The sequence below is a fragment of the Rana temporaria genome, chromosome 3 (assembly GCF_905171775.1).
Source record: "Rana temporaria chromosome 3, aRanTem1.1, whole genome shotgun sequence".
Classification (NCBI taxonomy): domain Eukaryota; kingdom Metazoa; phylum Chordata; class Amphibia; order Anura; family Ranidae; genus Rana; species Rana temporaria.
The window spans coordinates 48,674,924-48,690,906 of record NC_053491.1 but is presented as its reverse complement, the minus strand read 5'-3'; the positions used below and the strand labels follow the sequence as shown (position 1 = coordinate 48,690,906).

At 45.8% G+C, this 15,983-nt stretch overlaps 1 protein-coding gene across 1 annotated transcript in view; it reads right to left on the bottom strand.

Moving 5' to 3' along the window:
* IQGAP1 (IQ motif containing GTPase activating protein 1) overlaps nucleotides 1-10,785 on the bottom strand; it is a 260,699-nt gene extending 249,914 nt beyond the window's left edge. Inside the window, exon 1 of the mRNA XM_040342541.1 lies at nucleotides 10,619-10,785. Within this exon, the coding sequence (XP_040198475.1) occupies nucleotides 10,619-10,667 (49 nt within the window). The 5' untranslated portion in view covers nucleotides 10,668-10,785. The remainder of the gene's footprint in view (nucleotides 1-10,618) is intronic.
* Nucleotides 10,786-15,983: the final 5,198 nt, after the last annotated feature.

Genomic DNA, 15,983 nt, shown 5'->3' with positions numbered 1-15,983 from the left:
TTCGTCCGAAGGACTTCTGTACACATGATCGGATAATCCGACAACACACAATTACTCTTCTACCCCCACAGTCACAGAGCGGTAAAACGAGCAACAACTGTGCAATGGCGATCTGTACCGTGCTCAGCATTTCTCCACATTGATGTAGAAATTCTCAGCTTTAGCATAAATATTGCACAATGCGATGATTCAAGGGAAGCTCCAGCAAAACTTTTTGTTCCTGGTTTGGTTAGAAGAGGAAGGATTAGGACCCTTGCCAAATTGTATTGCTGTCCCCATCTACTTCCGGTCCCACTACCTCCTTCCGCCCAGGGACCACCTCTGCGACTTCTCTTCTTGCCTTAGGCGATCTCCAGGGACACGTGACAGGTCTCAGGGGATCGCCTGTCCATTCATAGAGCGCAGCGTAACACGCGCATGCGCAGTGAGTGCCCAGCCGTGAAGCTGAAAGCTGTCACGGCCAGGTGCCCACACTACGAATGGAGGCGCCGGCCTCAAATTTAGTGAAAAATACATGTTGTAGTGGATATGGTACCAGGGACATGACTTGCCCCTAATGAAGGGTGTTCAACATCCAGCTGGTTGCTGCTTATCATAGAAATCTCCCCCCCCCGCCCCCCCATGGCGGATACTCACAGCAGTGATCTTCCGGCAGTTTGGGGGGGGGTTAGGATCAGTGGTTGCAATTATGAGGCATCAGAGCTACTCGCCCATTCACAGAACTCGTAGTATACTTTTCTAGAATGCAAAGCATCCTGTGATTGGAGGAGGTGGATCCCATCATTCATCCACCCCTGATACATTAACAGAACACTTTGCACTCTGGGAAATAATACAACTTCAGCTTTAATAAATGGCTGGAGTGTCACCTTCATTTGGAAAATGTCAGATTTTATAAGCTCCTGCCTGACACCAGCCTACAGCCATTTCTTTTAAGGCAACTTCAGAACGGATTCCAGAAAAGGACTGTTCCCAATTATGACCTTGTTCCCCAACTGTGAGATGACTTTGTGCTCAAATGGGAAAAAAACGTTAAGAAAAATCCTCTCCTGCCAGCAATGGATAATAAAGAACGGTGTGTAATCCCCTGCCAAGACCCTAAGAAATAGGACGTCTTCCCAGCACGCTGCATCCGCAATATCATATCCATAGTGTATTATTGGCATTTTGTATACTTTTCAGAGCAAACTTATAACTGTACATACAGATAGTGCCAATAAATGCATATGGCTTTATTGTGACTCAAATATAATTTTATAGCCACAACAAAACACTGTATACAACCCCAATTCCCAAGACGTTGGGACGCGTAAAATCAACAGAAAAACAGAATGCAATGATTTGCAAATCTCATTATGCCATATTTTATTCACAATGAGACGTGTTGCTGCCATCAATTACAAAACGGCCTTATTTTTTTTTCTTAACCACTTCAGCACCGGAGAATTTGGCTGCCCAATGATCAGGCATTTTTGTGATTCTGCACTGCATTGCTTTAACTGACAATTGCGAAGTCATGCGACGTGGCTCCTAAACAACATTGATGTCCTTTTTTTCCCACAAATAGAGCTTTCTTTTGGTGGTATTTGATCACCTCTGCAGTTATTTTTTGCGCTATAAACAAAAAAATGGCGACAATTTTGAGAAAAAAATAAAATAAATTAAAACATTTTTTTTTTACTTTTTGCTTTAATAAATATCCCAAAATATCCTCTCAGTTTATACCGATATGTTTTTGGTAAAAAGAAAAAAGAAAGAAAGAAAATAAAAATCTCAATAAGCGTATATTCATTGGTTTGCACAAAAGTTATAGCGTCTACAAAATAGGGGGTCGTTTTATGGCATTTTTATTATTAATTGTTTTACTAGTTATGGCGGTGCTCTGCGATTTTTATCATTACTGCGACATTATGGCGGACACATCAGACACTTTTGACGCTATTTTAGGACCATTGTCATTTAAACAGCGATCAGTGCTATAAAAATGCACCGATTACTGTGTAAATTACAGTGGCAGGGAAGGGGTTAACCACTAGGGGGCGAGGAATGGGTTAAATGTGTCCTAGGGAGTGATTCTACCTGCGTGGGTGCTGGGCTACTAGTGACACCACACTGATCACTGCTCCCGGTGACAGGGAGCAGACGATCAGTGTCCTGTCACTAGGCAGAACAAGGAGATGCTTTGTTTACACAGCCTCTCTGACACGATTGCGGGCCGCCGGCGAACATCGAATTTGCGGAGCACGGTCACGGACAGTGGGGCGGGCGTGCACCTCCAGCGGCGCGTGCCATCCGCACAGCTTCTTAAAGGCGACGTACCTGTATGCCCATTTGCCTACTGCTGCCATTCTACCAATGTATATCGGCGTGCGGCGGTCGGCAAGTGGTTTTAAAATCGTACATTTTCTCAGTTTATGTTTTCTGTTTTTTATTGTGAATAAAATATAGAATAATGCGATTTGCAAATCATTGCATTCGGTTTTATGTCGATTTTACACAGCTTTTTGGGAATTGGGGTTGCGAGCCAAACTGATTAATAGAGTAAACTTTCAATGGCCAGTCTTCTTAAAAGTGACATTATACTGTATTTTAATTTTTGAGTAAGTCCAATGGGCAGAGACATTATTTCCCTTCTCGTAGTTCTTGGATTTTCCACCAGGAAGATCTCCCCAACATAACTGCCGACTCTGTTCCTGTCCATCGGACAAGGTCTTGGTGCTCTCGCCCACCTTTGTGTATTTTGGGTCCTTGTACTGTATTCTCCATAGAATAAAAATGTTTAATTTGAAATTAAAAAAATACAACAGGTTGAGTGGGACCCCCTCTTAATAGCCACTGGAGGTGTGCAGACCTAGAAAAAAAAGACTACAGATCTCACCAATAGGGCCTCCAAGAAGTATAACACAAGGTATAACTCTCCAGCATCTAATGCCCCGTACACACCATCACTTTATGTGATGAAAAAAAACGAAATTTTCTGTGAAGTAAAAAATGACGTTTTTGAAACTTCAATTTTCAAAGACGAAGTTGCCTACACACCATCGTTTTTCTTACAATGTTCTAGCAAAGCGAGGTTACGTTCTCACCACTTTTTCCATTGAAGCTTGCTTCATAAGTAGCTTCTGGGCATGCGCGGGTAAAAAAACGTTGTTTTAAACAACGTTTTTTGGTACACACGGTCAATTTCTGTGAAGTAAAAAACGACGTTTTGAAAAACGACACATAAAATTGAAGCATGCTTCAATTTTTTTTGGTCGTTTTTTTACAAGACATAAAATGACGTTTTCCCCCACACACGGTCAATTAAAGTGACGTTTTTAAAAACGTCGTTTTTTTTTCATCACATAAAGTGATGGTGTGTACGGGGCATAAGGATCCATGCACACTGAAGCTGATAAAAGCTATAAAAAAAAAACGCCAGTAGCTTTGCAGGGAGCCTTTCAAAGTTTTTTTAGCGTTTTTGCAATAGCTTTAATCAGCGTTTGAGAGTGTAGCTTTTTTTTTTTTTTCAATGAATAAAAAACGCAAAAAAACGCTGGCGCCTGCATTTTTTTGCGCCGAAAAACTGCACTTTGAACGCAAATTTTGGGCGTTCAGAAAAAATCCAATAAATTTCAAAGCTCATTAATACTAAAAAACACTCAGGTGTGCATGGGCTCATAGGCTAACATGGAGTTCAGTTTCTGGGCTTTAAAAAAAAAAAAAAAAAAAAAAAGCCAAAACGCCAATAAACTGCAGTTTATCAGCTTCAGTGTGCATGGAGCCTTAAAGTGAAACTTTACTCCAAAAATGAACTAAGTAGGACTGGATGAACTGCTTCTGCAGCCTTCTGGTATATCCCAGGCACATACTGGTGTAATGCAGAAGCAGGGGACACAGCGCTGGAGGGTGGACCTGGCCATGTGTCATCAGGACCCACCTGCAAGAAACCAGAAGAGACAGCTGGCTCCCGAGGACGTGAGAAAGGAAGATACCACAGGGCTCAAGTTTCTTTCTAAGGACCTTGTATTCATTATATCTGGTCTCCCACACTTGGATGCATAGAGCTGGGCTTGGGAGCGAGGGTGCACCAGTGCACCTAGAGCAAGCGGCTTGCTATTGTGAGCGCTGGCTAAAGGGAAGGACCTAGATATGCCAACAGGGGATTCGAACAGAGGAGGATCGGAGCTGCTCTGTGCAAAGCCATTGCACAGAGCAGGTAAAGTATTACATGTTTGCCATTAAAAAATAAAAAAATGGTTTACACATATGGAGCCAGTTCACACATCTCTGGGGCGGCCGCGATCTGCACTTAAGGGTCCTCTGCATCTTTGGTTCGGATTCAGGTGCGAATTCAGGCAAAAATTCGGACCTGATCCGGTGAACAGGGACGCCCCGGACCCCATGCTGTAAACGGTGGCCACAGCACTTTAGGACTTCCATCACCATTAGAAGACTGCTTCTTATAATTCAAATGATTCTGTTCCAAAACCACACAGATCACATCCTCCAGATTAAACTGAGCAGTGATTGTCAGTGCAGAGAGATGTGGTGGAGGAGTGAGTAACATTGTGGCACACACCTCGTTCTACTCACTCCTCCACCACAGACTGGGTGTAACCTAAACCATGCGTTTCAACATCTCCCCAGCAGACGTGAAGGCTGCAGCTTTCCAGAGCCATCTCATTGCCCAACACCAAATATTTTATCAACGGCAGGAAGGGCGAGCGGGAGTCTTAATAGTGTAGGGACAGGCTAGGACAAGCGTAGTCAGGCCTCAAGGCTCCCACACTAGATACAGGACTCAACTGGTAAACAGCTTTCACGGCCTCAAAAGACATAACTAATTTTTATTTAAAAGAGAAGTCCATCTTTTACACCAAGTTTTATGTTCTATCCATATTTAGGGTGTTACTTAAAGTGGAGGTTCCCCCTAAAAAAAAATTCTAACAATACATTCAGAAGACTGATTACACTGCGGGTATGCTGTTTTTTTTTTTTTTCGTACATACCTCGTTATCGCCGTTTCATCCCTCGACTTCTGGGTATGATTCTTGCTGGACCTAGTTGATTGACGTTCCTCCGACCGGCGCATACTGCGCGTCACGTTTTTTTTCTACAGAAGCCGAACGTCATTGCGCAGGCGCCGTATAGAGTCGGCTCTATACGGCGCCTGCGCAGCGACGTTCGGCTTCTTTCGGAAAGTCGTGACGTCAAGTATGCGTCGGTCGGAGGAACGTCAATCAACTAGGAACGCCCAGCCCCACAAGAATCATACCCGGAAGCCGAGGGATGAAACGGCGATATCGAGGTATGTACAAAAAAAAAAAAAAAAACACAGCATACCCGCAGTGTAATCAGTCTTCTGAATGTATTGTTAGAATTTTTTTTTAGGGTGAACCTCCACTTTAAAACATGGTCAGTATACATGGCTTGCCCCCCCCCCCCCACTTACAATTTAAATGTTGGCCCATACAACTGCGTTATTCAATCACAGGGAGAAATAAAAAAAAAAAAACTACAAGTCCCATCTTCCCCCGTGGCAGAGGAACTGTAGTTCTTAATGGAGCCCAAGCGTGGTGACATCGCTCTTGTAGTCCATTGATACTTCCTCCAGCCCCATTACTAAGGATCTGTACCTCCATATGGACCTGAGCTGGAGGAATAGTCCACCGATCCACCGATCATGGATGCACCGCTTTGCAGGCTCAAATGCAAAAACAATTATTTTTGCACATTTTTACTTTTAGCAATGAGGGTACATTTAGCAAAAAACAAAAGGCGCTATATGCCTTTTTAGACTGGCCATTTCCTTTACGCTGGTAAGAGTCAGCACTGTAAATGGGCAATGCCTGGGGCCAGTAAGAGGGACTCACAATTGTGTAGCTCTGTGATTGGCTGAACAGTGCTGAAGTCATCTGGAGCCTGTCCTACCAGCTCCCAATTGTTGTTGGTATTGATTATGAGATCGGTCACAATTATGGGAACTGAAAATGGCAGATCGCCTTTTTTAATTCCACTCCAAACACCTGTTATCTTTAATATAGTATACATTTTTTTTTTTTTTTTTACAAAAGACAAGCATCTGACACTTTCCCATTCCATTCTAGGACACATCCTGTGCATATACACATATACACCTCATAAACACAGCTCAGCTTATTCAATGAGATTCAATGGACATACTATAGCAGCATTCCTATAGAGTCACATCTAATCCTTCAGACTTAAAATCTCAATACTTGGGCCAAAATGTCATCACTCAGAGCCAGATAGAGAATACAGATATCACTAGGCTTTGAATAGATGTCTTATTTCAGATAAGTGCCAAATCTGGCCACGGATGTAAAAAAAAAAAAAACACAGATTATAAAGATCGAAAAATCCTCCTAATAATCGCCATGTGCTTGATTTGCCTCAACTCCTCCACCATCTTTGTATGGCAGTTCATTCATTTTATTTGTAGTCGTTGCAGAGAAATACACTGATCACTAATAAGACGTTCATGCATATGGGGCGTCTGGGGCATTAAGGCACAAAATTCAGGTCCATTTCTCCACTCGGGGGCCACAGGTGTAGCATATAGCTGCCTACAGAAATCAATGACTGTACACACGGGCATACACTGGTACTTGCATTAGCCCCCCGCTCACACCGGAGCGACTTGTCATGTGATTTGACAGGTCGCACTCTACTGCCGGAATGGCCCTGTTCAAATCGGAGCAACGCCAACTTTGTGGTGCTTTATAGATTTTAAAAAAATAGTTCCTGCACTATATTTAAAGTTTTTCGGGTGTGACTTGGATAGAAATCTGTGCAGGAAGCCGAACAGATGTTTTCCAAGTCATGCGGCTTTGAAATCGTGCAATTTCAGATGAAGTTGCATGATTTCAAAGACGCATTTAGCCCAGGTTCACATAGGAGCGATTTGACATGTCAAATCGCATGCTAAATCAGTAACTGTTGCCGACCATGGCACAGCCCGAAACGGTGCAGCGCCACACCAATTCCCAAAAGTGGTTCCTGTACTACTTTTGGCGACTTCAGGGGGGCGATTTGTATAGATATCAGATTACAACTGCAGTGCATTTGAATGTGGCCAATGCATATGGACATATGTATGCAGTCTGTGTCCAGGGTCATTTGCATGCATGCATTTCTGCAAGTACCGATATAAGTTTGCGTATAGCCATTGATTTCTATAGGCAGCTATATACATCACCTGTGGCTCCTGGGTGCATAAATACACCTGAATTATTTATCTATACTAACAATCGTACCAGAAACCAGGAATTTTTCATATGAACTTTATTACAGCTCTACATTGATAGATTATAACCCATCATCCTCCATTACAGCCATGGGCACCACAGTGAGTAGCTGGGCGAAGAGTCTGGTTAGCTGGGATCTGCCACACACATGGCCCACTTTAGGGCTCCTTTACACCAGATGCAGTTGAACGATTTTTTAAACGCAGTACAAATGCATGGGCAAGAAAAATGGGGGCACACACCCCCACTTTCTAAGAAACAATCGCTCAGGCTCATTCAAATTCTCTGCATGCGCACTGCGCTCTCTACCTTTGACAAAATTATGAGCGCAGCTGCACCTGCGGCAGAGGGAGACAGTAAGAGTACTGCACATGCAGGGGCTTCAAATGAGCCAGAGCACTTCTTCCTGTGAAGCTGGGGGCACGTTCCCAACATCTACCGTCTCCTGCCATCTAGACAGGATGAGGGGGGGGGGGGGCACCTACCTAGGAGTTTTTTGGACAGGCAGACGTATAGTCTGCATGTTGCAAACATAATGATGACAGAAACCAAAAAAAGGAAACACTATTTCCAGGTACAGGAAGTGCACGTGATTATCTATAGGGTAAGCCTTTGCAAGGAGGAACATAAAGGATTTCTCTGCTCACCACCTAAAACTTGCAAAGCTGAAACTTATTATAAAAAACAGTGAATGCAGATTGGCGCCATTTTTGCCTTTATAATCCAACAAAGATGAAGACAATAGAGGGGGACGAGGGTCCTAAATAGGGATGAGCTCCGGCGTGTTCGCACACTCCATGTGCAGAGCCCGCCAGGAAGTCGGCATGGTGCTGCGCTAATCACAGGCAGGGAGACATTTCCCCGATCTCTGCAGTCGCGCATCGGGGCAATGTCTCACTGCCTGTGATTAGCGCAGCGCCGTGCCGACTTCCTGGCGGGCTCTGCACGTGGAGTGTGCGAACACGCCGGAGCTCATCCCTATTTAGGACCTTCGTCCCCCTCTATTGCTTTCATCATTGTTTTATTATAAAGGCAAAAATGGCGCCAATGATGAAGACAATAGAGGGGACGAGGGTCCTAAATAGGGATGAGCTCCGGCGTGTTCGCACACTACACGTGCAGAGCCCGCCAGGAAGTCGGTACGGCGCTGCGCTAATCACAGGCAGTGGGACATTGTCCTGATGCGCGACTGCAGAGATCGGGGAAATGTCTCCCTGCCTGTGATTAGCGCAGCACCATGCCGACTTCCTGGCGGGCTCTGCACGTGTAGTGTGCGAACACGCCGGAGCTCATCCCTAGTCCTAAATCATTCTATAGAGTCAGTATACAATCTGATTATACAATCTCCTTTAGATTTAGCAAAACTAGGTAATATGAGGGTACACCCACATAATCCATTCCATTTGCATCCAATCAGGAAGGCCCTTGCACTACATAGTTGTTGGTAGACAGGGATTAGGGATAAACTCAGGCATGTTCAGATCTTAGTTCCGAACCTACATGAGCAATCCCAACAGGAAGCGGTCACTGTACCCCGCAGCTGCACATGTACAAAGGGGTGTGAATGTGCATGACATTATTGACCTTATATGGCCATGTAGCAGTGTCATTAACCTAATGTGGCCATATAAGGTCAGCGATGTCATGAGAATCTCCCACCCCTTTGTGCAGCTGCAGGGTGGGAAATTCCCTGGCCACAGTTGATTGGGCAGCAATAAAAGTTTAGATCCTAGTCGAAACCCACAAGTGATCCAACCAGAAAGCTGTCACCTGTACTGAGCAAATCATAAATATCCCAGGCAATCCCCAATATATATATATATCGCCGTTTCATTTGTGCAGCTGAAGAGAATGCCTTGGCTACTTATGGGCCCAGTGACAGATTTCTGGCAGGATCCCTCAGGTGGGCTCAGACTAGGATCAGGATAGGGCTGAGCTTGGGTTTGAATTGGACCCATAAAGTACCTGTCACTGCTACCCAATCAACTATGGCCAGGGCTTTCCCTGCCCCACAGCTGCATGTTCACAAAGGGGTGGGGCTTTTTATGACATTATTGACCCAATGTGGCCACATAAGGTCAATGACATGGACCACTGGCCATAGTAAGCTAATAATGTCATGTGCATCCCCGCCCCTTTGTGTACATGCAGCTGTGGGGCTGGGAATGCCCTGGCCATAATCGATTGGGCAAGAATGACTGTTTGCTTCTTGGGATTGGTCCAAATCCAAGCTCATTCATATTAGGGATGAGCTCAGGTGTGTTCAGATCCTAGTCCAACCCCACCTGAGTGATCCCACCAGGAAGCTGTCAAAGTTGTGAGTCCCACCCCTTTATGTATATGTAGCTGTGGGGTGGGGCTGGGAATGCCCTGGCCATAATCGATTGGGCAAGAATGACTGTTTCCTTCTTTGGATTGGTCCAAATCCAAGCTCATTCATATTAGGGATGAGCTCAGGTGTGTTCAGATCCTAGTCCAAACCCACCTGAGTGATCCCACCAGGAAGCTGTCAAAGTTGTGAGTCCCACCCATTTGTCTACATGTAGCTATGGGGTGGGGCTGGGAATGCCCTGGCCATAGCTGATTGGGCAAGAATGACTGTTTCCTTCTTGGGATTGGTCCAAACCCAGGCTCATCCATTTCAGAGATGAGTTCAGGTGTGTTCAGATCCTAGTTCACACCCACCTGAATGATCCTGCCAGGTAGCGGTCACTGCTCTGAGCCCCACCCCTTTGTGTACATGCAGCTGCAGAGTTGGCCACAGTTGATTGGTTGTCAGTGACAACTTCTATCCATCCAGGTTCAGTCCAAACCAGAGCTCATCCCGATCAACTAATCTAATGGAATGGATTATTTAGGTGTGTCCCCATATGATATCGTTGATGGAGATTGTACAATCAGATTGTATAGTATATGGTCAGCTCACCTGGTGACAGCGCCGGTCACATTACTAAGGAAATGATGCAGCCAATTGCCAGCATACCATGGACCCCATAGAACGGACAGGTTAGGAGGGGGATATGGTGAGTGACAATCTGGTGGACTACAAGTCCCAGCACCCCCTGATCAGAGGACCCCCAGCCTGCCAGACCTGTCCTCAGATCATCACATGGAAAGTTTTGCAGCAAGTTGTCATGCATGGTCCTAGGAGTGCAGAGTCCCCCCCATCACATCTGTACAGGTCAGCCCTGTCACCCCCCCTCCAACACACACCCAAGACTGTCACCCCCCCTCCAACACACACCCAAGACTGTCACCCCCCCTCCAACACACACCCAAGACGGCTCCGTGGCAGGAAGATCAGCCCGGGGGGAGATCACACCCAAACCCCAACATACAACGCCACTGCACAGGGCAGCGCCACTTACATCCATAGTGAGGGCGGAGCAGCCCGTCCACATCATCCGAGGAGGACATGGTGACTTCTTGTGGTCCGATCGTCTCCGGTTGTGTTCCGCCCGGAGGAGGGAAAGTGAGAGCGAGGAGCGGAGAGGAGACCGAGCGCCGAGAGAGAGAGAGAGCAGGGTGTGCCGGACCGCCCCCTCCCCGTCCTCTGCCCAATAGGAGAGCAGACACACTGATACAATGTATACACTTCACTTCCACCCTGATCTCATCTATACTCCCCTGTACGGTACCGTCCTATATACACATCCTCCTATACTATACATACACCGTCCTGTCCATACATCCCTCCATACACACACACCAAACCTCACAGACTGGGCGGGGCTACAACGTGGAGGTGCTAACTTGTAACCAATCAGGTTCTAGCTAGAAATACTTGGGGGGACACACCTTCTTATTTCTGTCAGAACCCCCCCTCCATATGTCAGCTACACTTCACCCAAAAGAAGATCTAATGCCAAGTTTTTTTGTTTGTTTTTTTAGCTTATTTATAGAATAGATCCGAATGTATTGTCCTCATTGCAGTGTCAGCACCGAAAGGATGGAAAATCTGGAGAAACCAAAAGTGTGAAAGAGTAATAAGGGCTCATTCCCACTAAGGGGGCTATTTACTAAATCTGGAGAGTGAAAAATCGGGCTGCATAGAAAGCAATCAGCTTCTAACTTCAGCTTTTTTTATTAAAGGGGTTGTAAATCCTCGTGTTTTTTTACCTTAATGCGTCCAATGCACAGTGGCACAGTGGCGGGCCTAGGTTTAGAAGGGAAAGAGTTAAGTGTGTGTGTACTTAGTTCCCGGCAGTGGCGGCTGGTGCTCCAAATTTTTTGGGGGGCGCAAACTAACGAAAAAAAAACAAAACAATTGTAGCCTTACTGTGCCCATCAAACGCAGACACTGTGCCCATCAAAAGCAGACACTGTGCCCATCAAACTCAGCCACTGTTCCCATCAAATGCAGCCACTGTGCCATCAATTGTCGCCACTGTGCCATGCCATCAATTGTCGCCACTGTGCCATCAATTGTCGCCACTGTGCCATGCCATCAAATGCAGCCACTGTGCCATGCCATCAAACGCAGCCACTGTGCCATCATTTATCGCCACTGTGCCCATCAATTGTCACCACTGTGCCATGCCATCAAACGCAGCCACTGTGCCATCAATTGTCGCCACTGTGCCATCAATTGTCACCACTGTGCCCATCAATTGTCACCACTGTGCCTATCAAGTGTCGCCACTGTGCCATCAATTGTCGCCACTGTGCCATCAATTGTCGCCACTGTGCCCATCAATTGTCACCACTGTGCCATGCCAAACGCAGCCACTGTGCCATCATTTATCGCCACTGTGCCCATCAATTGTCACCACTGTGCCATGCCATCAAACGCAGCCACTGTGCCATCAATTGTCGCCACTGTGCCATCAATTGTCACCACTGTGCCATCAATTGTCGCCACTGTGCCCGTCAATTGTCACCACTGTGCCTATCAATTGTCGCCACTGTGCCATCAATTGTCGCCACTGTGCCCATCAATTGTCACCACTGTGCCATGCCAAACGCAGCCATTGTGCCATCAAACGCAGCCACTGTACCATCAATTGTTACCACTGTGCCATCAATTGTTACCACTGTGCCATCAATTGTCACCACTGTGCCTATCAATTGTCGCCACTGTGCCCATCAATTGTCACCAATGTGCCTATCAGTTGTCGCCACTGTGCCCATCAATTGTCGCCACTGTGCCCTGTTAAATGCTGCCAGTTTGCCCATCTGCCCAGCACTTACCTTTCTGGGGTCAGCCATCCTCCTTCCACCGTCCCTCGATGTCTTCTCCCGTCCTCGATGACGCTTCAGCCAATCAGGTTACCAGTAATCAGAACCAGTGAACTTGGTTGGCTGAGACACCTGTCAGTGTTAACCTGTGCGTCCCCATGTTGACTATTTGGAATCGGAAAGTCTATCAGAGCCGCTGGCTCTGATAGGCACTTCCAAAGCCAACCAGCTGCCACTATTCAGATGATCGGCGCTCACCAGGGGGCCGGCCATCTGAATAGTGGGCGGTAGCAATAATACATGGATTCATGCAATGCATTAATCTATGTTTTGTTGATCAGTGGCGGTGCAGGAGAGAGAGGGGGCAGCGCTCATGCGCCCTCTATGGACGCACCGCCACTGGGCACAGTGGCTGACCTAGGTTTAGAAGGGAAAGAGTTAAAGCGGATGTGCCATGGGAACAAAATATTAAAAGTCAGCAGCTACAAATACTGCAGCTGCTGACTTTTAATAATAGGACACTTACCTGTCCTGGAGTCCAGCGCCGATCGCAGCAGAGCACGAGCGATCGCTCGTCACTCTGCTGCTCCCCCCGCCATCCACGCTGAGGGAACCAGGAAGTGAAGCGCTGCGGCTTCACTGCCCGGTTCCCTACGGCGCATGCGCGAGTCGCGCTGCGCCCGCCGATTGGCTCACACGCTGTGTGCTGGGAGCCGAGTGTTCCCAGCACACAACGGGCGACAGACGGGATGTGACGGAATGCCCGTCTTTCGCCCGTATCGTGTGGCCGGAAGTGGGTGCAAATACCTGTCTTTAGACAGGTGTCTGCACCCCCCTCCCCCCTGAAAGGTGTCAAAAGTGACACCGGAGGGGGGGAGGGTTCCGATCAGCGGGACTCCACTTTAGGGTGGAGGACCGCTTTAAGTGTGTGTGTACTTAGTTCCGGGCTTTTTGGTCCCAGCCTGCCCACCTGTGATCTAAAAGGGTGAAGGCTGAGGTCCAGGGTACTTGGCCTGGGCTTACTCATACATGCTGTGACGGAGGACTGCTGGACCTTGCAGTCCATCAGAGGCACCGGAGATCCAAGAGAACACCAACATGGACTAGTAACTTGTAGAGGTTGGAATTTTCCATTCCGTTGTAGTTAGGGTTTGGAAATGTACTCTATTCACATTAAACTGTAAAGTTAAATGATTTTTAAGTAAAGTTGAATGAATCCTCCTGAGCCTGCTCTGAAGTCATTCAAAGGGGTGCATGTTGGTTCTGGTGTATCCAAAGGACCAGGGGCTGTAAAGCACTAAGGGGTATCAAGCTGGAGGGTTAAAATGTGCCAATATTTACAATAAAAAAAATATGTATTTTCTATTGTTTATTCCCCCCACCATGTCCATTTGTCCTAGTGACCACAGTCAGTGACACTAATGCCCTGTACACACGAGCTGAATTTGCGCCAGCATAAGTCTGATGTGAGCTTTTCATTGGAAATTCCGTGTGTAGGCTCCATCAGAGTTTTGCTGTCGTAATTTCCACCAACAAAAGTTTGAGAGCAGGTTTTCAATTTTATGGAAAATCCAGGGGAAAAAAACATGCATGCTCAGAAACAATTTGACGCATAAAAAAACATGCATGCTCAGAAACAATTTGACGCATGCTCCGAAGCATTGAACTTCTTTTTCTCACCTTGTCGTAGTGCTGTACATCACCGCATTCTTAACGCTCGAAAGTTCCGAGAACTTTTGTGTGACCGTGTGTATTCAAGCCAAGCTTGAGCGGAATTCCGTCAGGAAAAACATCCGACTATTTACCGACGCAAATTCCACTCCTGTGTACTGGGCATAAGACTCCTTTTATACTAGCAGCAATGTTTAATCCCGCCCCCCCCCCCCCAGGAAAAGTGATCCATGGCGGATTGTTTTTCAGAGGACGGTGCAAAGAGGTTTGGCGGTGTTTAGGAAGCAATACTGCCACCTTCTGATGTCAGTTTTTTTGCACGGCTGGGCACAGGCACGCCTTTAAGAGCCCAGCCGTGGGTCGCGAACGCGCCGACGGCGACACGCTCGCGACCTGGTCCTGTTCTCCGTGATCGCGCCCGCGGGACCCACGGACCCGATCGCCGTCGGTGTCCCGGGATCGGGTCACAGAGCTGAAGAACGGGGAGAGGTAAGTGTAAACAAACCTTTCCCCGTTCTTCCTAGTGTGGCTGTCACTGATCGTCTGTTCCCTGTGTTAGGGAACGACGATCAGTGACGTCACGCGCACAGCCACGCCCCCACAGTAAGAATCACTCCCTTAGGGCACACTTACCCCTACAGCGCCCCCTAGTGGTTAACCCCTTCACTGCCATTGTCATTTTCACTGTAATCAGTGCATTTTTATAGCACTTTTCACTATGAAAATGACAATGGTGTCAAAAGTGTCCGATGTGTCCACCATAATGTCGCAGTCACGAAAAAATCACTGATCGCCGCCATTACTAGTAAAAAAATTTTTAATAAAAATGCCATAAAACTATCCCCTATTTTGTAAACGCTATAACTTTTGCACATACCAATCAATAGGCGCTTATTGCGATTTAAAAAAAAATAATATGTTGAAGAATACGTATCGGCCTAAACTGAGGAAAAAAAATGTTTATATCTTTTTTGGGGGATATTTATTATAGCAAAATGTAAAAAATATTGAATTTTTTTTTAAATTGTCGCTCTATTTTTGTTTATAGCGCAAAAAATAAAAACCGCAGAGGTGATCAAATACCACCAAAAGAAAGCTCTATTTGTGGGGGGAAAAATAATTTTGTTTGGGAGCCACGTCGCACGACCGCGCAATTGTCAGTTAAAGCGACGCAGTGCGGAATCGCAAAAAGGGGCAAGGTCCTTAACCTGCATATTGGTCCGGGTCTTAAGTGGTTAACTTGAAGCATACCTTTACAGGTGTATGATGAGTATGGAATACAAATATATTGTGTAGTTCTTTCCTTTCTTAGGTACATCTGAAATATATTCATCCTAGAAAAAAGAACAGTTTGTTATGTGCATGTAAACAGGAAAACAAGCTAAATTTCTTAAATAGGCAAAAAAATTAAAAACTTGGCAGAGGATATAAACATTCTTTAAACTATCCAAAATAATAAAAAAAAGTGGGTCACACTTCACAGCAAAGAATATCATTTTTAACCACTTCAGCCCCGGAAGATTTTACCCCCTGTGCTATTTTAACTTGTAATTATGCAGTCATGCAACGCTGTACCCAAACAAAATTTATATCATTTTTTTCACACATGTAGAGGTTTCTTTTGGTGGTATTTGATCACCACTGGCTTTGTTATTTTTGCGTTATGAAAGAAAAAAGGCCGAAAATATTTTTTACTTTCCGGTATAATACATATCCAATATAAAAATGAATAAAAATCGTGTATATTGATTGGTGTGCATGAAAGTTATAGCATCTACAGACTAAGGTTTATATACTGTAATTTTAATTTAATTTTATATTATTTTTGTTATACTACTAATGGCAGTGATCAGTGACTTATAAAGTGACTGCGATAGTGCGGGG